The sequence below is a fragment of the Nyctibius grandis genome, chromosome 6, assembly GCF_013368605.1.
Source record: "Nyctibius grandis isolate bNycGra1 chromosome 6, bNycGra1.pri, whole genome shotgun sequence".
Lineage (NCBI taxonomy): Eukaryota > Metazoa > Chordata > Aves > Nyctibiiformes > Nyctibiidae > Nyctibius > Nyctibius grandis.
The window spans coordinates 80817272-80842108 of NC_090663.1; the positions used below are offsets into that span (position 1 = coordinate 80817272).

General features: G+C 36.2%; 1 protein-coding gene across 11 annotated transcripts in view; it reads right to left on the minus strand.

The window, feature by feature from the left end:
• BLTP1 (bridge-like lipid transfer protein family member 1) overlaps positions 1–24837 on the minus strand; it is a 121622-nt gene that overhangs the window by 25946 nt on the left and 70839 nt on the right. For 9 of the 11 annotated variants that reach the window (XM_068404325.1, XM_068404322.1, XM_068404324.1 and 6 more), the window contains 21 exons: positions 24490–24665; positions 23789–23964; positions 22456–23162; positions 21155–21394; positions 20602–20695; positions 19067–19117; positions 15300–15506; positions 14915–15153; positions 14086–14330; positions 12566–12671; positions 10037–10134; positions 9551–9736; positions 8388–8556; positions 7669–7880; positions 6781–6979; positions 6149–6208; positions 5195–5421; positions 4155–4285; positions 2601–2724; positions 1670–1779; positions 73–163 (listed from right to left, as the gene is read on the minus strand). In XM_068404325.1, the coding sequence (XP_068260426.1) occupies positions 73–163; positions 1670–1779; positions 2601–2724; positions 4155–4285; positions 5195–5421; positions 6149–6208; positions 6781–6979; positions 7669–7880; positions 8388–8556; positions 9551–9736; positions 10037–10134; positions 12566–12671; positions 14086–14330; positions 14915–15153; positions 15300–15506; positions 19067–19117; positions 20602–20695; positions 21155–21394; positions 22456–23162; positions 23789–23964; positions 24490–24665 (3848 nt within the window). The remainder of the gene's footprint in view (positions 1–72; positions 164–1669; positions 1780–2600; positions 2725–4154; positions 4286–5194; positions 5422–6148; positions 6209–6780; positions 6980–7668; positions 7881–8387; positions 8557–9550; positions 9737–10036; positions 10135–12565; positions 12672–14085; positions 14331–14914; positions 15154–15299; positions 15507–19066; positions 19118–20601; positions 20696–21154; positions 21395–22455; positions 23163–23788; positions 23965–24489; positions 24666–24837) is intronic. The other 2 variants (XM_068404318.1, XM_068404319.1) reach the window with 2 other exon arrangements.

Consider the following 24837-nt stretch of genomic DNA (forward strand, 5'->3'; position numbering starts at 1 on the left):
ATACCTATCTCATGAACTTGTGACCAAATGGCACAGGAAATAAAATTATATTGCATATAAAGTAATTCTTACAGAATCCTGTATGTTGAAAGTTACTCTTGGCCCAGGAGATGCAGCATCTACACGGATATCTGGGAGATCTTCACTGTCTCCTAGTCGAGAGCTATAAGCAAAACCAAAACACAGCAGCTTGTTGAGTTTTACTACAGGATTTCACGTTCATGCAATCAGTTAAGTACACAAATATAAGGCAATAAAAAAGTACAGTCACTACTTACCATTGTGTTATGAAAAAAAGCATAAAATCATAACTGAAGCACTTAGGGTAGATGAAAAGGGAAAAGGAGGGGGAAGAGGAAAGAGAAGGAAGCTACACATGACTTGGTGGGTAGCCTATCGCTAGCCAATCTCTGCTTATTTCTTTAAGTAAGTTTTTCAATCCTGAGCCAACACGTAGAAATTATAGAAAAATAAGATATTCATTGTCACACAGGACATAAAGCAGGTTGGCAGATTATGTATTCTCTGATGCAACTGAATGGATTATTTGGACTTATAGTATATGCATTCTGCTTATCATTCACAGCCAACGTACTCATTAAGTTTCCCAAAACTTTGTGTTTCCTATAGAGCAACAGAAAAGCCCCATTTGCTTTTCCATACAATTTCTGGTTCTCTTCAGATAACATTGTGAAAAGGTAAAAGGAAAGTGGTTTTCATCTGACAGATCTTGAACTAGAACCTTCATGCCTTCAACACTTGCTCTGCTTTAATTATCAAGAATGCTAATTAACTCAGAAGAAAGATTCCTTTTCAAGTGCACCTTGAAAAATTCACTTTAGAGTACTTATAAAGTTGGTTTTATGCTGCAATATCTGCTGTCTGACATTTTCGCATCTGGGTTATTTATAAGTTTCCGTTCACTTCTACAGAAGTATTCAAATTTGAAGCAAATTTCTATTAAGGATTTATTTTCTCATAGAAAAAGGTCCAAAGAATTCTAACACTCCTCTCCACCTTTTTAAATTTTCAAATCTTTTATATTTAGTACGTAATAATGAAGTACATTTTTAATTCCAAACTTTGAACGCTTCAGCTGGATCTACAGGAGCAACAGACTCAAACACATGTATTCTAGAACCAAAGCGAACACTTTACTAGCAGGTATCATTATACAACTACAGTTTGCTCAACAGCCATTAAATGACAAAACAAAACCAATACATGTTATACAGGCGAAGAGATTAAAACAAAATTATCTTTCACAAAAAAAAAACCCCTCTCCCTTCCTTCTTCTCGTTACAACAGCCTTTTTTAAGGGAGATGATTGCAAATCAAGTGTAGAAATCAAAATGATTACACTATGCCCTTTTCCTTACATACATTTCTTCAGTATGTCTTGAAAGCAGGATTCTGTAAAAAACCCTAAGTTGTTGTAGAAATGGAAACTTCTCCTCATTTGACATACTACTAAGTCTGTCAAAAAATAAGTTTCAAAAAAAGGTGCTTTTTAGAACATGCCTGTCTTCCAAAATGACCACGTCTTATCCAGCTCCACCACATATAGCTGCTGTCTATAGTAAAAGGACTCTTGGGGCCAAAGTCCAATGTTTCCTCTGTTACATATGCTGTTGTTGCTATCACAGATCTTAAATTCACAGAAGCTTACCTTGTTCTGTCCATTCTCTTCAGAGGTGGTCTTCCTGATGCTGAAATACTTTTAGATCGGCTATAGCTAGGTTTGTAGCTGAGACCCCATTTGTCTTTCAAGGAGGCAGCCTAAAACAAAAATAACATTTAAATGCAACACTGAGATAAACTCTGGCAAGCTAAAATACTATTTTACACAGGCGTGCCACTAAAGTCAAAAGATTTTTTTGTTCCATAATAGCTAAAATGCATCTCATTATCAGCATTTGAGAACGAACTCCAAACAAATTACTATTTGAAAGATTTTTTCTTATTAACGAAGCAGCATACTTTGAGCTTATGCACTAGGACACACTGAAAATAATGTTTTGCCAGGTTTGTTATCAGGATCTGGGACAACAGCCACATATGTTTGTGGATTACCAGCAACACTGCTTGTTTTTTCATCCAGTGTCTTCTAGCATTTATCCTTAGTAGCTTGTTTTTATTTTTACATCACCTAACTCTGCAAATATACTGTTTATTTATATATAGAACACACTTATAGAAAGCACACATGCCAAGTGGAATACAATAGGTATCTGTCATTTGCCCAGGCAGTTAACATGCTTGCCTCCGCATCTGCATTAATCAGTCCAATAAGGAATCATTTTAAAATCTGCTAAGGAATAAATGACATCTTCAAATACACATCTTCTGACTAATTCTTGAGTGTGCAAATAAACCCATTTACGTTATAGTGTGTGAAATTTCAACTTTGCTATCACCATTATTACAAGGGAGAAAAACCTTTCCCCACCCTTTCCTAAAGGTAAAGGGGTTGCTGAACTGTTTGATATTCTTAACCTTCCTTTTCCATTACTAACATTTTCTTTGCTTTAATCAACGTGCAGAAAAGAAATACGCAACGTAAGTGCTATCATTTTTTAAAGTAACTTAATACTGCTCACCCTCATACTGGATCTACGTAGCTTTTTACGAACGTCTCGGCGGATATCATTCACAGCCACTGACTCCAGTTGCTGGTAGCGCTGAATTTCTTGATTTATAGTTCCTTCACTTGCACCTAATTTTCTGGGGATAAATCATGGTTGAGTTATCTTACAAATAGGTGACATTATTTTCACCATTTCAAAATCTGTGTTGCAATGATGTTCTGCTTTCCCTGGGAATTATCCTATTTTCTCATTTTTTTCAGTAGTTACTTATGACCAGTACCCAATACAGATGCAGAAGATTTATTCTTGTTCCATGATACAACTTTTTGTCAGGTATAATATTTTGTCCTGAAGAGGACTCTTTGATTTTAAGGTTTCTGTCTCCAAGTGACTTAGCAGAGCGGACAAAGGATGTAGAACAAACTAGCATGCAAGGAGACCCCCAAACAACAGTGCTACCATGATGCTAGCTAAGGTGGAGAATAAGAATAACTATGCAGCAACTCTCTTATTTCAAAAAGGCCTAGTTGTAACAACTAGATAAAGGACCTCCTATGCACTTTCAATCACATGACAGCTGTTTAATTAAAAAAAAACATAATAGGAAATCCGAGAATTCCCAGCAGGACAAAGAAAAATCCTCCTGCTGTAACAGTCCCAAGCCCTGTCACACCAATGACAGCCTTCTGTAGCAGTTACCTTCTGCAGAAAAAGCACGCTGCTAAATAATTTTAAAAGCTCTGTAAAGCAACTGCTATTTTGAAAGAATCACAGTTTACTGAAGCATTCATAAACTGAGAAAAGGCAGGCACAAACCATAACTTTGATTCTTTAACTCATATTAGAAGAAACATTTAACCTAAAATCCGAACTTTGGATACAATTGCCTCTGAATGGTGACAGCAATTTTATTCCAAGTATAAGCAGTAAAACGTGTCTCCTTCATTATTTAACACATAATTACCAAGCTCTCTATTCCCATCCCAGACAGATCCATTTATAGTAAGTCTGTCTTAGGGAAGGGAGAAAAAAAGGGCAAGCCCAACGAACCACAACTGCAAAAAACTATTAATTCACTTAAGTTGTTCAGATGAAATTTATGAAATTTGAAATAATTCTTTCCTCAGGGTTTTCTCAAGTACAGCATAGGAGATGTAATTTTAAAGTATCACCTACAAGATGCAAAAATAGTCAATTTAAGTATTTTTCTTCTCCAAGTGAATGAGACTAAGCTTATTACTTACAAAGTAATATATTTTGTTAAAGTAATCACCACGATTTTGAATCAATAGGAAATTTATTATAATCAGCCACTGTAATGCAGAATCAGAAAGAATATAGACTAATTTGATACTTGGGGAAGAACTTGAGAAATTTGAGAGAGTACTTGCATATATATTTTTTTTTCTTATGGAATCCAAAAGGACAATTTTTTATTTTTAAATAAGGACAGTCATTTCCACTTGACCATCACAATGCCACAAGTTATGTGATAAGAACAGAAAAAAGTCAGCTGCAGTTTGTTATTCCCAAATTTTGTGCGAGTTAAAGTAAAACCCAACTTACTTTAAGTCATCAATAACTTTAGCTTGCTCATTGAGTTCTCTAATATCAACTAAACGCTTCACAAATTTTCTTCCTCGTTGTTCTCCAGTTTGGATACTCGAAGGTCCCTGCCGTCGGTGATCAACAATCTCCTATTTGAAATAAACATTTCATTAATGCCTTCATCAAAAATTGGACATGAGTACGATTTAACAACAGGCAAAGTGAATTTCACACCTTAAAATTTGGACTAGTGCATGCAAAAGAATCACTTTCATTTCAAAAGGCACCTGATTAGATTTCTTCCAGTGATCGAAACCCCATCATTCAGTTAGACACACCGTTAACTACTACATACATGTCCCCATGAGCAGGATCTGCCTGCTTTCATATGTGATCTGCTAGACTGAAGAGAATCACCCTTCGCTGACCCCAACAGATATTCTACAGGAACAGAGTATCGATGGTTTGGGGGGCTCAAACCCAGCAGGTGATTTACAATCCGCTGCCCAAACGTTAGCTTGCGTGCATCTCCACATAATGAACCTCCACCTGATTTCTAAACAACAAACAGGAACGTTAGTGTTCTGGGATAACGTTTTCACTGTTGGCAGGCATGAGACATTTAAGACAGCCATTAAAGAACATCTGTTAAAATGTTTTCATGTGAAACCAAAAGGCAAGGTCAGCAGCATACTGAGTAGCAGTCCCGAAAAAGAATTTTTTCCTCATTTGCTCATATTAGTAACTTACTCTCCTGTTAAGAAAACCTAGAGTCACAGCTTTTCCAGTCCAGGTACCTGAAGTTAGGTATTGCGTCTCCATATTTTCAAATCCAGATCGGTATTTCCACATAACACCAGTAGAAATATGATCTGTGGTTTCTTGCCTTTGAAATATGGAGTTAGAAAACTAACACACAAACTTTTTTGATTTGCAACAAGAGTTATATGAGCTATATAGAGTAGCATGCTGGACTCAAGACTAAGATCTTTCCATTTGACTGAAGACTTTGTCACGCCTTTTCCAACAGTAGCACACGTTTTGGTTGATTTACTTACTGCATGTATAGTGGGAGACATAGTGTCAACTTCATCCTCATCTGAAAGGTCAGCTATGTTTACAGAGTTGAGGTCAGCGATATCATCAATATCTTCTTCTCCTGTCAACGTTGTGAGGGTGTTGCCTAAGGCATTCAGTCTTTTCCCAATGTTTGGATCCATGTGGACATCAATACCACACATCTTCCACAACACGTTCAGTGTCCAGGTTCCAGCACTACTACTTTCTGTATTTTAAAGAAAAAAATTTTAACCAGTTCTTCCTGTTTTAAAAAATCCCCTGTACTGAGTTATGTGTTAATTAGCCAAGACAGTGTTTAGCAGTTACAAAGAACTGTCTTTTCTGCACACTCTGTGGAAAACATATTCCACAACTGAAATGCTTGCTGGAAGCATTTCACAGCTACAAAGTTAGTATTTCTTTAACAAGTGATATACACAGACAAACCTAATGAAAATACATTCCCTTCAGCCAAGCTGATGACCAGGAGAGAGCATTTCAAGCTTCAGCTCTTACAATTGCAAACAACTATGCTATTCCAGAACAGGATTTCTAACAGCAAGAAACCTAATGGATGTCTGTCTGCATGTAAAAATGCTGACCTATCTACAGTTTCAAGTCTCGAACAATGATGCTGGAAGTATTTATAATATAAGTGTAATGTGCCTGCTGAATACCCTAACCTCCCAGGATTTTTCTAATGAGTGCCACCTCTCAGCATCAAAATATAGAACTTGCTTTAAGCAGAACTCCACAGAATACTGTTTATCCTTCTAAATGGATTCCACCTGGAATAGTTTGAAAACATGGAGCAGATAAAAACATCGAGGATTTTTACCAGGAAAACAAGATACTAAGCAAAACTAAATTATAGCACAGTTAAAGGATTTAAATTTCATATTTTATGAATGCTTTAGTTATGTAGGACTTGATTTATTAAACAAGTGTATTACCTGCTGCAGCCTGTCCTGTTGTCCTAGAACATACTTCATATGTACCATCTGGCACAACACCTATATGAAGCACATACACTGATTATGCAGACAGTCAAAGTTGCTTTAGACCAGCCCTTCCAAATTCCACCTCAGTCTCTTGCCCTCCGCAATTAAAGCATGAGTGGTGTTGGGTAGGGGGTTTAGTTTTAATTCCCATTGAATGACTTTTCTTATTTAGTAAAGTGAATCTACTTGGTAACATCCAAGTTTATATCAACTTTAAATTCCATATAAATTTCAGAACCTTCACCATAATGAAAGATATATATATATGAAAATCATCTATATTAAACTATTAAAAACTTATTTGGATCTTATGAAATTATATAAAAGCAATGCATCCAACTCTTCCAGCATCTCTCAGATAGAACTTAAATGCTTACAGTGAGACATACAGCAACCAAGTTATTAATAAGGAAAACAACAAAGAAATACAACCTTTTAGTTTCATATTATTTTGCTTTCACAAGGCCAAAGTCTTTTCTTTATATTTATTGGGAAAGTTCAGCAGTTTTAGAAGTCACAGGAAAGGGTAAAAGCTGATTTCTATCTGAAATACTATTGTTCAGTATGAAATCACACCCACTTACATGCATTCATGACTAGATCTCCTCTTATTTCTGGTTTCCAGTCATCCCAACTTGTCTCAAAGCCATCAGCAAAGCGGATGCAGAAGTTTTTAAAGTGACCTTTGCTAACTAAAGACTCTGAGGAGCAGGCAGTGATTAATGTGCTTTCAATAGTCAGGACTAAAGCAGAGCCAGTGTCAAGATCTGCAGTGTGGTTAGACTGGAAAATAAAATCACAGAGACAATTTACTGGTCGTTGCAATGTCAAAGTGATATTGTACACGTGTTAAATGCTGTTTATCTTTCCCTATTAGAAAACTGATCCTCTTCTTGTATCTCCTTGTATTTTTCCTTCTCTGCAGAAAGTTTCAAAAGCATCACATCTGTTCATACAATGTTTTGCACTGTTGTTTTCTAAATGCAACACCTACACTGTAAATATATTACGGCACTGGGAGTCAAGTCATCTGGAAAAGGAAAGAAAATCCATGTAGGATCAAGGACTAGACGATCAAGGGCTATGAACCATATGGCCCCATGGCCACAGGACACAAGCCCAGGATTGATTCTTTTCTCCAAGAAGGGTTGTACATGAGTTGATTAAACAACGATAAAAAGTAGCTTTTTACTTCATTTTTTTGTGCTTATTTTGATATCTACAATTGTGCAGAGTCTTAAATACACAGATTAACGGATTATTTTCCAGCCCTTTGTATATGAAGATTAATTGGAATTTGTGATAGAAACTGTCACTACTGCAGTTATCAGCATCCTATGACTTTTGCATGGGTGTGATGAAACATTATGTTTATGGACATAAATAAATAAATAAATAAAGCCACGTACCACATACAAATGGATATTTCAACAGACTACCAATAGTCACGTTGCTTCAGACATTTTGATTACCTGAGGTGTGTTTGTGATGGGCAGGCAAATTCCTAAGTCATTGACAGTCAGCTGAAGAAAGAGGGTCCCAAAAGCCTGCGCAGAGGTTTGTTGGATTCCAGGCAGCATATCTACTACTTCTTTTGTGGCCATATGAATATCTTTATGTAAAGCCATTCTCTGTTCATTCCAGTTGTCATACGCAGCCTTGTAGTTCAGCCAAAATAGCACAGCTTTATGAAGAAACCAGAAATGCTTAATTGATTTCAACACATAAGAAAAGGCAAGCATATTCACTAAATAAAGTTCTTTTTTTTTTCATCTGTACAGTTTCTCCATAACTTTAAGACAGTGGATATATAACAGTGGACACACACACACATTCAGGATGTAATGAAGAGGCTTATGCTGCAAAGGACAAGCTGGACAAAGCCAATCATTTAGCAAAGTTAACACATTAAAATATAGAAAGTGATGCTGTTCTCAGCATTATTCATTTGTGAAGACTTATAAAAGCAACTTTCTCCAAACCATCTGAAAACTAATCACCCCAGCAAATGGAATTTTTGATGTCAGGAATTAACAACCAGTTGGCATGCAGTAGACTTGAATTTCTCAGCTACCTAACATTTTGATTTAACATGAAATATACTAAATCTTGAATAATCAAGTCTCTTTGAAAAAAGATATACAGCTTCCTCAGTATTAAGAAAAATTTGTAGCAATTGTCTCTTCAATACCTCTATCAAAGGCCACAGGCTGAGCAAAAACAATTGGTCTGTTCAAAGTAATGAGCACAGCTTCTCTATCTGATGAGCCACTGATTTCTTCTCGGAGAGCATTTCTTAATCCAATTCTTGTCTTGAAGTAGGCAACTTGATGAAAGTCTGAGCCAGCTTCTTCATAAACCTTAAAATGTTCAAAAAATGGGAAGGGGGAGGGGTTTGCAGCAGGGAGGAGTTCAGGGACAGGGGAAGAAATAATCAAATTACTGCATTTGACAAAATGTAAAATTACAACAAGAAGTGAAGATGTCTCCTTTCCCCTTTTTCTCTTCTATTCAGTTTTCTTACATTAAATTCTGATCGCAGTGTTACATTCCTTATTTATCATACAACGTTAACTAAAGTTAATATATCCAGCTCCTCTATTGTGACAGTACATTTATAGGTTCTAAGAGTTGTATTTGTTACTAGACAAACATAAAATATTTTCATACCATAGGATTAGTGATTCCAGGTAACAGTGGGTTTAAGAATCCAAGAGATACAACTGTCAAACTAATACAGATAAACTAGGTCAAAAGGTAGGTCTTAGTCAAGTTTGGATCTTGTCTATCTTATTATTTCATTCATGTAACCTAAAAATAATAGCAATATCAACAAAAATTTTGAATTTGACTCAGTAGCAAAGCCATTACTGTTGCAAAGGGCTAGTAAGTTCCAAGATATTAATAGCATGGGGGAAAAAAAAAAAAAAAAGAGCCCGTACTTGACTCCTTCCATCTTTTATGCATGTACACTGGCCTTCATAATGAAGATTGCTATTTCTTCTGAAAAGTCATCCCCAGTCCCTTCTTGACTCAAGTGAGAAAATTTATTTTGAACAACTATTTAACAAAATATGAGAGTATATTCATGAAGTAAATTTCCACAACTGTGTGCTGTAGAATGCTTAAACTTTTATAAAAAAGGAAAACAAGCTGAAAAAAACAACCAACCAAAAAAACCCCCCAAAAACCTCCAACAAAACACCAACACCGTCCCCAGCCCCCCTACATTTTACACCCACTCCACAGCCAGATCAGAAAAAAAACCAGCAGTGTAAGACAGCCTCTTGGCTTGGTTATGTATTTTTTAATCACACACTAAGAACATCAAATGCAAAGATGTTGAGCACTAACCTGATGTTTAACAATCTGTCCTAGTGCCAGATTTAAATCCACCTGGCATTTCCCAAACAGTTTGAGGTAGCTGCTATTTCCAGGCATTGCTTTGGTTTGCAGTCTGTTTGAGAGTTCAAGTTCTATCAATCCAGTTTCAAATCTGACAGCTCGCATTGAGGGAGTTGTAGCTGTCACTTGAATTCCCTAATAAATAAGGAAGGTACAAAGTTATTAGGATCTGCTCAGAGACATAAAGAGAAGGTGAAAAAAACCCCAAAAAACAAAACAAAGCCAACAAAAAACCCTTTTCACTGTGCAGAAAAAAAAAGAGGACATAATAGTTTTTCACAATGCAATGCCACTACGCTGTTTTAAAAGATTACGGGAACCAAACTCAAGGTCTTTTTCTTCATGCAGAGTATCCCTAATTCAATACACTTTGAGGTCAAAACCTGAAAACCATTAATAGCATCTAGGATCACTGTTTTGTCATCATAAGATTACCTTAAACTGTAGGCTCAATGAATAAAGAAGAATTTTTGGTTTTTCTCCATCCGTTGTGCCATCATGTTCATTCCAAAGAGGTATTGGCTGCTCCCCTCCTGTACACATTAAATATACACATTCAGAGTTTTAACAAAGAAGGCATTTTCAAACACATAGATATAAAAAAAGGTGGCAGTGAATTAAGCCCCATTTTAAACAACGACCAGCTGAAGATTTATAAAAACAAATATAGGTTGAAGATGGAAGACAGATTCAGCTTGTTACATATAGTTAGCAGCTCTCTATGAAGCATCAAGGCAGAGAGTCATGTCCCTCCCCTCCTGGGAAACCTTCCACAGGAAGGCTCAAAGCCTGAAAGGAGTAACACTTAGTTTTCAAAAAGATATTGTCTCCTGCACCAATGTATCTCCTAATTATCTGACAATAAAAATTAAAAACTTGACCGAATACTGTGCAAATTGCATGAAAAGAAGAACTGAAATTATACCACTATTTTTCAATGACAGGAGGAAAGACTATTTTGTGTTTCTTTTATTTTTGTGTTTACTTCCTCATCCTGGCACATTTCATCCCAAGTCACATATCCCCATAGGCCCTAACCTGTAGGAACAATACTGGTTTAAATTCTCCTGGAGATTTAATCTATATTCAGTCTTAGTTTACATGAAGGGCTTGCACTGGAAAAGGCTAAGCCATTAATTCTTCCCATAATAAGAATAGGCAGTTACGTCATGGATTAAAAAACAAAAAACCAAACAAGAACAGTAAATTTTTAATCACTATTTTGTATCTGGATGTTTTTCTTCTTCAAATGTTTTGTTCCCCCCCATCCCTAAATATTCTTAACTAGGATCATGTAAAACTACAATGGTAGCCTAAGGGTTCTGAGCAAGAGAACTAACTCATCTTTCATATATTCTCCACATGCATATTAGAGGCTATTTTTGCAATGACATTTCTTCATGAAGTTTGTAAAGCATTTGCCAGTTGAAAAAGAAAATAGAAAAGAGATTTTACTTTTATTTAAAACTTCTCCATCTACCCTTTCACGTAAGGGTGCATAATTTTCTTGAATGAAACTAATTTAAAAGTTCGAGTTGAATCTTTATATAAACCAGTGCAAAATGTGACATGAGTTTGAAAGCAGACACTGCTTTTGAATATTTATTCACATTTGTCATCCTCTAACATTCTCTCTCAAACATGCATCCTTCTTCCTCTAAAAACATAATAAAATTCATTTTCCCTTTATTTCCCCTGATTATTTTAATTTTTGTTGACTTTTTAATTATTATTTCTTAGTAGACAGACAATACTACTTGTTAATTATTGTTTTTCCTTTTTCTAATTCATTTACTGTTTATCCCCATCTACCAATTCTTATCTTGACCTAAAGAACAACAAAACACTTCTACAGTTCTTATTTGCTTTTCCATTCATCTCCTCATCTGTCATTTAATATCCACAGTAAATTATATTCCTGCATTTTTTTAAAACCACCAAACAATAACTACCAAACAACAACTAAACCAAACAAAGCTTCCAGTCCTTACATTTTCCCTCAGAGCAGCCAGGTGTCAGAAAAAAATAGTATCATTTTGTACTATTTTTTCTAGTCTGTGGGGTGATACAACTTGTTTGCTGAAATGAAATATCACTGCATGGCACAAGTTATCAGCTTTTTGGTTTGCTTTCAGTTCTTCACCACAGACCAAATCTCTAGCCGTAAGAACTAGAAGGTGAGTGGATCTACTTCTAAATGCTGCACAAACTGATTCAGACAGTTTTTTACGTACGAAAAATAAATGTTTTGTAACCTTGTCTATTCAACAGATGAACAATGCAGTATGCAATTTCCACTGCACACTGCAAAAGAGACAGCACTGACTGATTTTGCAACTGTTTTCTAATTGAGCTTTTAATGACACAACTCTATTGTTCTTCTGAGAAGAGAAGCCAGCCTAAATGACAGAAACAAAACTGTCACTTCTGCAGTATAAAGCATCAAACACAAAATCTAATGAATAGCCAAATACCTTTTTCATACAGTTCTGAAATACGTCATCTGCAAAGAATTGAAGAGCTAGGAATCAGGAGACACTAAGTAATGCCAGTATTGACACTACTTTCCCTGGACACAGCTGTTTTCCTTTCAAAGAATATGGTGATGTTATTTTATAAAATGCAATATCATGATCTGCATTTTACAGGCGAACAAAGAGAATATAGAAAGTTACCCAGCTGAGGTTATGGCATAGATAGACACAGAGGCTAGGGTCCAGAATGACAAACTATCCTGCTTCCCAATAAAATGTCTTGTTTCTCATAGAGCTACAAAAATTTCCAGAGCCTCTTTATTCACTTCAGACTCCAGCTCTGCTGCTTTCTTCTCACTGCTGCTTGGAGCACTAGACACAAAATGACAGTGTCTGCGAAATAAATATCTGATCTAGAGATCTATATAATGTTGCCATCGAACAAGGTTTAAGGATCGTACTTAAAGTTGGTTTTAAGTGTTCTGCTCACCTGAAACCTTCTGTATGACTTCATTTACTTCCTTCATGAACACTTTTTGCACAAATACTAAATGATTTAAAAGATCAGTTGTGAGATTATGTTCGAAGGAACCAACCTGCAGAAATACAAAATTTTAGAACAAAACTTTAGAACAGTTAACATACCTACGTTTTCAAAACTATGCGTTTTTAGTTTTCAGGCATATCTTTTCAAGTCCAATTATATTGTTCTTGGCATAAAAAAAGAACATTAAATTTTTTTTCTTGCAGTTTTTCTGCTGTGAATGCCTATCAGAAAACTGAAGGACATACACTACTATATGAAAAAGTTTATTCTCCTGCTTAAGTTTAGCTTAGACAATAAAATGCAGGACTTGATTAAGGTTCATGGAAGTATGTGAAATGCTACTTAATTACAGAGAGTAAATCATTATCAGAAGAAAATAGAAATGAGCTTTCAACCTCTAAAAGTGCATTATTCTAATTACTGTAGATAAACAAGTTTACTTGTATCTTCAATGGTAAACTTATGTGTCCAGTCTAATCTTAAAGAATATTCCTAAGGAACTGGAGTCTGCCTAAGATTGTTTAAATTTGCCATTAAGATTTTTTAAAAATAAAATTAAAATACAGGTATTTTCTATAACTACTTGGACTTGGCTTTTGCCTTTGCTAAGCAGACCCTCCCTTCTGTTTTACATGCTGAACAAATTCAAAGACCCTAAGGTCCTTCTTCAGCCAGGAAATAACTCCAATGGGTTGAACAAAGAGCGTCACCTAATTAAACTTCTCCCATAAAGATGCAAACATCAGAAGTCTCAATTACAAACATGGTAGACTAGCTTTCTGACTAAAGAAATACAGTTACAAGAAAAGCTCCACTTTTCGCCACCAGATAGGTTTCTTTTAAGCAGCATCACTTTTCTCTTTGTGAAAAGCAACTATGGAAATTGGTACACAAATAGAACTTGTGAGTAGAACACTCTGTGCCCAACAGAAAATGTTGTATCATTAACTAACGTTATATATAGTTTCTCCTATCTATGGAGTTGTCTAATCATGAAAAAATAAAAGTTATAAAACAATAAAATTGTTTTCAAATTTTTCAGTATTTCCTTTTGCAAAATATATGATATTATCTAATGTGTTAGCATAAGCTTTCAGTTTAAAATTACACTTTATTTGAATCATCAGCATAATACGCTTTTGTCTGCTTCACTGGTGAGAAATATGTCATTCAAAAAAAGATTCTAAACATATCTTCCTTATTTATTTGCACAAAATAACATATTCAAAACCCTCCAATATAGTGGTCCTGACTGCTTAATATGTCGGCTGCTCATCAGGCTAAGGACTGGTAAAGTTCTATTTCAGTGTCACGCAATTACAAATGCTATATTTGGATCAACCTGTAAACCTGAGAGTTCTGGAGAAGGCAGATTATTAAAGTAGTATGAAGATGCACATACAGAAATGTAACAGAATGGAAAGAACAAGTTATCAAAGACGACTACTGTCTTCAACACCTACTTCAGCCACACAACGTAAGTAGTTCCCCTGTAGATAATAGCCTTGCTTTGCAGGTAGTTCATCTATGCTCCAAATTTGGTCTGAGTAAGTATCATGTTCTTCCATGATATATTTGCCTGACATAGTGACAGGAGGAAGGTTGAGACTTGCTGAAGGAGGAATGGTTGACATATCAGTGGCAGAGACTTTTGAAGTGAAGCGCAATCTGTGACTTGGAAGCTCAAAATTAAATCTAGTTTGGGCACCTGTAAAAGGAAGACAGGGAAAGAAAAGTTATGAACTGGCAAAAGAATCTTTTATTTATCCTTAAATTTAAGAACACTTTTGGAATTAAAAAACCCTTTAAAATGTTATTGAAGTGCACAGACCTCTAGAGCTATAAATATCCACCCACATAAATCGTGTTTTTCTTAATTTTTCAAGAAAATGAAGACTTCACTGTAATTAGATGGAGAAGGGAATCATACAAACCACCTCATCTGTACTGAGGCCCTGTAAGAGTATTCTCAAGTAGCCTTACGAATCTGATTTCAATTCATCAAGGATCATAAACTGATTTTATCAGAGGGAAGCCTTCTGGGAAGAAGCTCCATATGAATGAATACATGTCTTCATCCGCTCTTGTATTCTGCCTCTAGCAATCGTGTATAACAGTGTAAATTCTCTATATGGCCCCATGTGATTGAAGTCCACATTCAAAAAAATAAGTCGACAGCAACAGATTCAAAGCCGTAGCTATAACTCAACAGAAATAGCAAGTCCTCTTGGATGCTTCTAGCAAGGCCAAACTAAAAGCCGTAATGTTTTTAACGTTTCAGGGAACTGTTACCTGTCATTCCATGACTCCTCATTCTTCCCATCTTATATTCCGCCTTTAGAGAGGGCAAGAGCGCTGCTCCAATAGCTATACCATCTATCATGGCACTGAATTTAAGAACTATAGGCTTCTTTTCTAAGCCTTCTGGCAGCTGTGGAAATTCATTTGTTTCAACAGGTGTTTGATTAATACTTGTTGGAGTCTTTTCAGAGGGCAAAGGAGTTGGAACATCTTCTTTGGTAGGCTGGGGCCTATTTACCAAGACAAAGATCAGAAGATACTTTTTGTTATTCTAACATGATCTATGACTAGCCTGACCCTCCCACATCTGTTCAAAGTAGCCCATAAACAGATAGCAACCAGTAGCATTCAGAAGTGTCACGCAAGCAGCACTTACGCAGTTGACGGTTGCCTGATGAGATCCGAAATCTGCTTGGAGAGCTGGTGAGAACTGCGCACCATCATGCTGTGCAGTGTGGCAGGGTGCTGAGGAATGTTGATGCTGATGGCTCCAACTTTGACCACAGCAGCGTTGTTTGTTTTCAACCCTCTCTGGGCACTATATAGGGCCTGGGATTTGGCAATACTGCATTTCACGACAGTTCTAACAGAAAAGGAAATGGGATTTATTCACACGTCTTTCAAAACTTACAGTTTTACGTTAAAATGGGTTTTTAAGTGTTAGCTGAATTTTAAAGCATTCATATAAGTGATTTTGTTTATAAACTACATACACATTCCTTTTTCTTTCACTTTACACACACAGATGCACTACATGCCACAAACAACTGCACTACATTTAAGAGAACTACAAGACATGCAATTGCAAAAATACTTGTTGAACTGTTATTCTTGCATAATGTAAGATCATTTGAGTTTATACACACTAGGCTGCACATACACAGACAAATTTTCACACACGGATGCAAATAAGAGCCTTCCATTTCAACTGCTTTTCAGGAATAATCTTCAATCACCCTTTTCATAAGAAGACTTAGTAAAATCTTATTTTAGCATCCAAAAAGGTCAATGGAGGAAATACTCACTTAGCAATAAATACAGAGGAAGTGATAGACGGGGTTTTGAATTAATACTGATGTTTAATTGACAAATACTATTGCAAATTATGAAGTCTAAACTTTATTTTAATGTTAAGGATGATAAGGTTCACAATGGTTACCCAAGATAAAAATACAACTGCACAAAGCTGACAGTTTTTGATGTCAAAATGAAAATTTGGCATATCAGAATTCACTGAGTTCCTATTAAAAAAAAGATACATAGCATAACACATTAATGTTTCTCATCTAAGGTCAATTACTGGAGAGTTACCCAATAGAAGTATATTACATAGCCAGCACAGAATATTACAGCCTCGAAGAGAAAGACACTTAGTTGTGAAGATGCAGTACATTAGCTAAAACGTCTGAAAAACAGACTCTATAAAATTGCAACATTCAGTGAAAGTTTTTCAAATACTAGATTTTAAGGAGCATAACTAAAATACTTTTTGTACCATGATTTAAACTGTTCTATAGACAGTTTGGTTTCGTGGTGAAAGCTACAATATTCTATGAATTCTACTCCCTAAGTCATGTTTCTTCTGTGAAGCCCTAACACAAGGCTCCTTATTCTGATGTTAAAAATACCAGCTAGCCCAAAGCATCCCAAGATATCATCCTTCTGCTTATAATGAAGAAATACACAGCACTGTAATGCAACCACAGGCCTATCAACAGCAGATTAATTTACTGAAGCTCTAAAAACATTTTCAGATTTTCATGGCTACGCAAGAGCTACTAGCAACCTAAAGCACTTAAGGGTTAATATTTTAGGGTAGACTGTCAAATAGAATCGATTTCAATATATTTGAAGAATTTACACAAATATGAAGGAGGCAACAAATCTTAATTAACAAGTATTTCCAGAAAAACATTATACTAATAAACATTACTTAAGAAAAGGGCAGAATTATTTTAATCCACCTCTTTAAAAGAAACAAAGACAAGTATTTCTCTGTTGATGTTTGCTTATTTCCTACTCTCTTCCTAGTACCATTCTGACTCAACTATTGTGAAGCCAACCAAGAATACATTTTTTCCCCCATTTATAACACAAAATACTACATTAGCTACTCAAGCATCACAAGAACAACTCTCAGCTTAAGGGAATTTGCAAGATCTCTTCCTGACCTCTACCAGACAGGCAGTCTAGTCTTAACCAATCTTTGTGTAGAAGTTGAAAGTAAATGTAGTCGGAGTTTAAGTCTGTACTGAATTTACAATCAATTCTGAACATGGGAAGAATTCTTACCACTTTAAGCACTTCCTTAATGGAAAAAAATTACACCAATACAGCTGTCGCAGGAGAATCAGATTTTAGCAAGATTAACAGTGCTTCTCTGCTAAGGTATTTTTGTATTTCATGCAATGAATGAATTTCACTGTCACTTGTCTGGTCTACAAAAAGCCTACTTCCATGACAGAATGAAATGCAGAACAACTATGTAGCTATACATTTATTTGGAATAAGCCCTGCACATTATATATCTGCAGTTTGCTTACCTACAGTGATATGCCTATAACAGATCTGGTTGAGTATTATTAAAATCACTAACCGATATTTAAGTTATATACCACTAATGCATTCAGAAGTAATTCTGTGTTCTCACTTGAATTCCATAGTAATCACTCTCCAGACAAACTTGTGAAAAACCTCTTTGTCCCACTACAGAACTGGCTACAAGGCCACCACTCAACCTGACAGATTTTTGGGAACGTTAGAAAAAGTGGGGGAAAAACATCAGCAGGAGGCCTGTAACATGCACAGGAACAACCACACTGAGTCAGATGAAAATTCAGGCAGTAGCAGATACTTGGGGCATAAATAAAGTGATCCTTCCCTTAATTCCAGCCATGAGGGGTTTACTTTTTGAGCCAGAGGCTGTATTGTGCTCATGACTCACAACCAGACCTGTCCTACGTGGATTTGTCCAATCCTTTTAATCATTTACACTTTTGTTGACCACATCATATGGCAATGAATTCGACTGTTCAGTGATGCACTATGCAAAAAAGTACTTTCTTTTGCTCGTTTAATGTTGCTACCAGACAAAAAGGAACAAAAAACTGAGTATCTTTTTTACATCACTTGCAGTTTTACAGCCCTTCACCTCTCCTTCCAGAGTTACCATCTATAAGGACATTTTAAAGTTAATCCTGTATTGTCACAACACTGAACATACACAAATGCTGTAACAAACAACAGTTATACTAAGTCCTTCTAAAAGATATGCACTGGTGGTCTAAAGCAGCAAAAGAAACCCATGCTCAGAATACTGCTTTGGGGAAGAGAGAAAAAAAAGAAAAAAAGAGAGGGGAAAAGAGAGAGGGAAAAAGAGAAAGGGGAAAAGAAATAAGAGCCTCACAATTTTTGGCTACATAACTTTTCTTCTCAGAGTACTGCAGGGTCATTGCGTAATAGGGCTTCTAGGTTACCAGTGTATCATTTCCCACCTTGATCACTAGTCCAGAGAGACCCTCTGGACTTTAGCATCAGGAAGTAAGAAAGCAACTATAAAGAAAACTTTGCATCTTTTGTGAGAGAAAAGACCTACATTCGCACATATGGATCTGGGGGAGATGAAGAGGGTCACCTTCATTAGCAGTAGATGCAGAGGCATAGTTTTAAGGAAAACATTTTGTGTTAGCATAACCTGGTCAGCATGCCTGGTAAATAAAGACAAGAGGAATGGTCCTATTCATGCTGAAATCACAACAGGTACTACTACTCCAAGCACAGAAGTGCCTCACCAAGTTCAAAGCAAATCTAGCCTGTCTGTTCCTTTACATTTATCAGCATTATTTCATCTCACTAAAATAAGCATAGAAGAACTTAAACAGTCAGTGAAACCATTCTAGCATTACAGTAATGACAATATAGTGTAATATCTGCCCCTAAAGCTAGACTATTAATGTTTACAAAGGGTTTTTCGGGACATATTTAGCAGGCTACATTAAAAGCTTATCTATGTAATATTAGATGTTAAACTAAAATGTATTCAAGCAACATCTGCCTACACAATCACACACAGCAGGAATGCAGCCATTAGCTACACAACACAAAGTTAATTGCAAGGCTATTAAACATAATAATATCACATACAGAAACTCTTGTTTGGCTGTGCTTGTAGGAGATGTAGGAAAATCCTCCAGTCTACAGATGAAGATTGAAGAGAAAGCAAGAAAAACAAAAACAAAGCAAATAAAGAATAAACATTCATGCAAAATTAGTCAGTTAATTACTTGTAACCCACAATATGACAATTACTTTCAAATTTACCAAGTTGAAGGTTTTGGTTTTGTTAGGGTTTGTTTGCTGTTGTTAAAGATTTCTTTCCCCCCTTTCCTTTTGTACCCTCCCTATATGGAAGCTCAGTAAGATTATGATGCAAAACAGTCATGAAGTACCTCAGTCGCTTTCAGAAACCCTACATAGCTGTCAGATTAGAACTTTTATTTATCCCTCTGAAACACACATATCAGAAGCAATTTAGCCGGGGACATTAATAAAATGCTACATGTCTTAAGTTCTATATGGCATCTTCCAAACTAAATGGGAATTAAAAGAAGAGAGAGACTCAAGGCACATTATTTAGCCCCTTTTCTACAACATCAATATTCTAAACCCGGATCACATACTGAGGGTTACCCAGCTAAGACTCAAACTGCGTGATGGTGATCTACGTTACAAGGAGTTGTAGTTCAACTGTTGTTTTGCAACTCAAACAGAAAGAAGTTCAGCTAGAAACAAAAAAAATAATGCATGCCCTTTTTGAGTTTGTGAACCTGGCAAAAAATAAAAACAATGTGGATGCTGAGCAAGTGATTCAAGATGTTCATGCACAAAAAGTGATTCTCCCCCCTGCCCCTGTCAAGTTGTGTCAATTATATAAAAGGTGAAGAATGGATATTAGAACTGTAAAAATAACACAAAGAATCATGCATCATGGGAGTTAAAAAAGATATCTATTAAAGAAACAATATAGCTCTTAAATGGGAATAATCAGCATAGTAGGTTAAATGCTCCCTGAAATTCTGTATGGTTTTGTGGAACCTATAAACTTCAAAAAGCACTTAGAAGCTTAAGAGAAACAATACACACTATGTGATAAAGTTTCTATGCATACAGCACATGGAATAAAATCAGTGCAAAAAGTTCTGATTACATGAAATTTAATTACTTTTTACAAGAGAACCTGTCACCCACTGATTTTTCAGTCAGGTCACTTACCCATTTACACCGTGATCCTACAATTAGTTCTGAACTTACTAATATCTTTTACTAGAAATAGAAAGGAACAGGAATATTCATGTAACTATGTGTAAGACTTGTGCGATGGGGTGCCCTAGACTGAAACCTACTAATACTTTCGCCGTATTCCTTCTCAGCTTACTCAGACATGCCTTTCATAGAAACGCCTCCTGTCCGCGGGCACATGCAATTAGCTTTACAAGTCAAACTCGAGCCAGTTCTGCAACAGCTGCGTGATTGCCACCAAACTCTACAACTTCATGGATTCTACCTAAAGACGTATCATCAATGCTTTCTCCATATTAAGCTACATACCTTTACTGTCACGCAACTGATACCACTTCTATGTCCTTGAACAACTTTAAATTGTCAGGCTTCATACTTACTGGATATTTGGGGTAATGCCCTCCAGCAGGACGATGTTGACACCTCCTATGTGAGCAGTGGCACATGTCTCAGTCATCTTTTGATGTAGTACATCTTTAAGAAAAAAAGATACTTGACAGCATTTCATTCAGTAAAATACTTCCAGATACGCCTACTGCTTTCAAAAATATAGTAACACAAAAATAATTGAAAAATTAGTTTTAGTAGTCATATTAAGTAATATCAAATATAAATTGTGACAAGAAGAAAGCTTTTGAAAATGAAAGGAGTGAGAAAGCTTTTGAAAATGAAAGGAGTGACTATCTTCTAAAAGAATTTCCTTCACGGCATTTTTTTAAAATCATGCATCTTTTTAAAATCCTTCAGCATCTTAGTAATAGTTTTTAAAAGAACTTGTTGAATGTTATTATATTGTCCACACACAGACACCTATTTACAAACAAAACATATTACACATGCACATACATACACATTGGTAAGGTATGTGCACACACATGAACGTGTAAAGCTGCCATTGAATTTAATTACAGAGTACTTTTGAGCTTATCTCACCTTTCATTTTTTCTTTCAGGGTGAAACTGCCATGGATTCTCTTCAGTTCAGATTCCATCGTTAGACCGCCAATGTCTGCCTCCAGGTGGGTTCGGTTCACCATGCCTATGCCAAAGACTATGAGAGTTACATGCTGTGGCTCTGAAGTCACCAGGCTGCGCTTCCTCTGCATGTCTCTGCCATTATCCTGTTCGTTCTCAAACACCACCCTACAAGCAGGTTCGGTTGGGCTTCGAACACCTACAAAAATACAACGGAGTTATTGAAGGATACTTGGCAAGAAATCCACAGCATATCTGATTTGTATTTGTATTTGAAACCAAGGATCACATATCTTGCACATCCAGTGAACTCTTTAGGCAAATTATCCGTGTCTTGCTTATTCCACTCTAATAACATGCAACTGAACCAAACCCAAGACACTATGAGACAACGAGTGATGGGATTTCATTATTATTCATAGATATATTCTTATGTATGTTACATAAATATTCCTCGTTATGTGACTTTATTGTTATACAATAAAAAGGCTCTGATAGTTTCCAATTGTCCTGTTTCTTTTTTGATAATTTCACAGCCAAAGGTTCTTATAATTTTGTTCTGGATGAGCAAGTTTTCCTTTTCAACACTCAGAGCATAAAAAAAAGTAAGAAAATTTACATATTGTGCAGATATCAGAGGTGTGGATACGATATTCCGTGCATTAAAGATACTGTTTAACAGCAGCTCTCATTTGACACTTAGTTTTTCATTCTTTAGTTTAAAAAAGTCCAAAGAAAATATACCTAACTAGTAACTATACCATCCCCTGTATAGTTACAGCAACCTAAGTTCACCAACAAAAAGAATGATGCTAAGTCAGCTCTCAAATTTACTCTGCTGTGCTAAAATACATTGGAAATAGAGAGCAATGATCACCCCAGATCTCAAAGTTTTGGGTGAAATTGTGGCCCAAACACCCATAATCTTTGCTGGACTTTACCAAAAATCAGTATTTCACCTTTTCTTCTCTCAAAGCTAGGTTCACAGATTATTTTTTTACTCAGTCATTCCCAGGGCAGAAAGAGTCTCCTTCAGGATCACTTATTTATGTGCTTACATATTTTCACAGATTTTTTTCTTTTGTGCACCATTTTGGTGAACTAATTACAAGCTCCCCCCCAATCCTCATTACTTGCCCTTCTGATCCAAGTTATATGAGGTGGGCAACTTTCAAAAACCGCCTTATGATGAAGCTTTAGAAGAATACACTTGAGCAAAAGCACACACTCTCAATTATTTGGATTCATGAACGAGTTTACCTGTTGTCCCGAAAGTTTCAGAAGACTTTTCTAAAATCCCAGTTGGATCAGAAATGAGTGAATAGAAGTTCAATAGTTTATACATATTTTGCCAGCACTCAGCAGAAGGTTCACTCTGTTCAGACACGGTAATAGAGTCAGAGTCATCCATATGAATAGTCACGTGGTCAACTACATCTTTTGAACCCTTCCTGGACACTTTAGAAGTTCTTCTTTCTGACCTCCCCAAGGAATTCTTGTTTCGAGACTCTTTTTTATTGTTCTCATTGTTTGTTCGTTTGTTCTTGGTGTTGTTCACTCTGTTACCTCCATTAAGACTTCCTCGAGAGCTTCGGCTGAAATCAGAAGAGCGGAAGTCTCTGTGTTTGCGGGTTTTAAAAGTAGGTGTCGGAGAGGCTGATCCAGCTGTGTATCTGCTAAGTTTGATGTCCGTCTGTGTGGCTTTGATATCATCAATCATTGTACTGAACTGATGGATGAGACGAACCAGTGCCATATCTACGTGCTGGCTTATGGACTGGCAAGAAATTGTAAAATTACAGTGAAAAGTATTATAATAGCGTTTGTTCAAGTCATGAAAAGAAAGGGCACTGGTGGAGTTATGAGGTGTGCACATGGATTTCTCCATTACAACGGCACTAATACTGAAAGTTTCTAACATCAAAGCTGGTTTGAATTCAAGAGGAGGAAGATTGACAGCTCCTTGCCTAAGGAAAGAAAAGGTACAAGTTACTACTTTGTTTCTTTTTATGGGAGTCAAATACTTTTTACACAGCGGTACATCTAATTTACTGCATCCAACCTTTCATTTTCCGTAGGATATAATCTTCTTACTGTAGTTCTAAATATCAAAAATGAACTTTTGTACTTTCATATTGCATGCTACTAACATAGTAATCATTCAGTTCTATGTAAACTTTGTTTGGCATGCAATCTTTCCATCATAACCTAAAGCTTTGCCCAAAAATCAGCAGCGGGGAGGGGGGAAGATTCAGCACTTACAGCCAAGTAACAACCTCCTTTACAGAACTGATTACAAAAACAGCATTTAAGAGCATCTCAAATTCCCCCCACTATTATTCCCACCAGCTCTCCCTTCACCAATCTCCAATTTTCAAAAGTAGCTCAGATACAAATACTTAAAATTTCAAAACCATTTCACAGGAAAATTTAAAAAAAATATTCTAACAAGACGACAAAACAGGTAAGGTTAAAAGAATAAACGACTGCTCCTTATTCAGTGGAAGTGTTTTGGAATTCTGTGTCTTCACATGAAAAATCTGATTTCTGTTCTTTAACCAATATACATCTTTTCAAATACCTCACAACATACCTTCGAGCTCGCTTGCTTTTTCTTTCCTTTGCTGTATCTGAATCAACAATATCTGCTCTTAGACAGTCCAAAGTTCCTGAGAATGAAAGGTACTCTCCAAAGTACATTCTGTAGCAGAGTGGCATTGCATCCTGAGACTGAATTCCCGTGTAACTTAGAAGAGGTTTGAAAACAACCTACAAAACAAAATGCACTGATTTACTTCTTACTGTTTAAATTATTCCTATATTCTTGTTCCATCATTTGTTGATCTACAATATTTACTATGTCAGCGACAACATTTTTGAGTTTTATTGACAGTGCTGTGAAACAGAAAGAAGGGGGATAAAAAGGAAAAGATTTATGGACTTTTGAGTAAAAAGATTGACTACACAGCAAGCTAGCACTGAATGCTTAGCCATGGGAGCAAGGTTTCTGCATGTTCCCCTCAGTAAAAAATACTCTGGGGAACTAAGGTTACTCTCATAAATCCTCCAATATGTTCTTTCAAGTTATAAAGCAATGCTCTATTAATCACCATTGATAAAGTTTGTTATGGGACACGTCAGAGATTTCTTGAGCCTTTCGTCTTTGCACAAGAATGCATAAGAAACGTACAAAAACAGGATAACATTTTCATTGTTGTAAGATTATTTTGTTTTTAAAGTAATAACTAGTTTTTCCCTACAAAACTCCAAAATACATCAGCAAACCACCCCTACCTGTGCATCTGCTAGCTGGACAGCAGGAAACCCCTGGTTACCCTCTTCTACACCTGCAATGTCATCCTGACTGGTGCTGTGCTGCGAGTGTGTGCCATCCAGGGTGTTCTGGTCACTAGACAAAACTGTGTTGAAGTCTGAAGCAGAGGGTATAGTAGGAAGATTGGGTGCCACACCTGAAAAATAAATACCCATGGAACACAAACACCACAGCAAATTTTAACACCATGAATTCTATTGTTTCTATATAATTAACCTTGCTGAATCACATGCCATACACATAGAAAGTCAGAGTCCTAGTCAGGTCTATAACCTCACAAAAGTGATTCAGGATAAAGAAACAGTCTG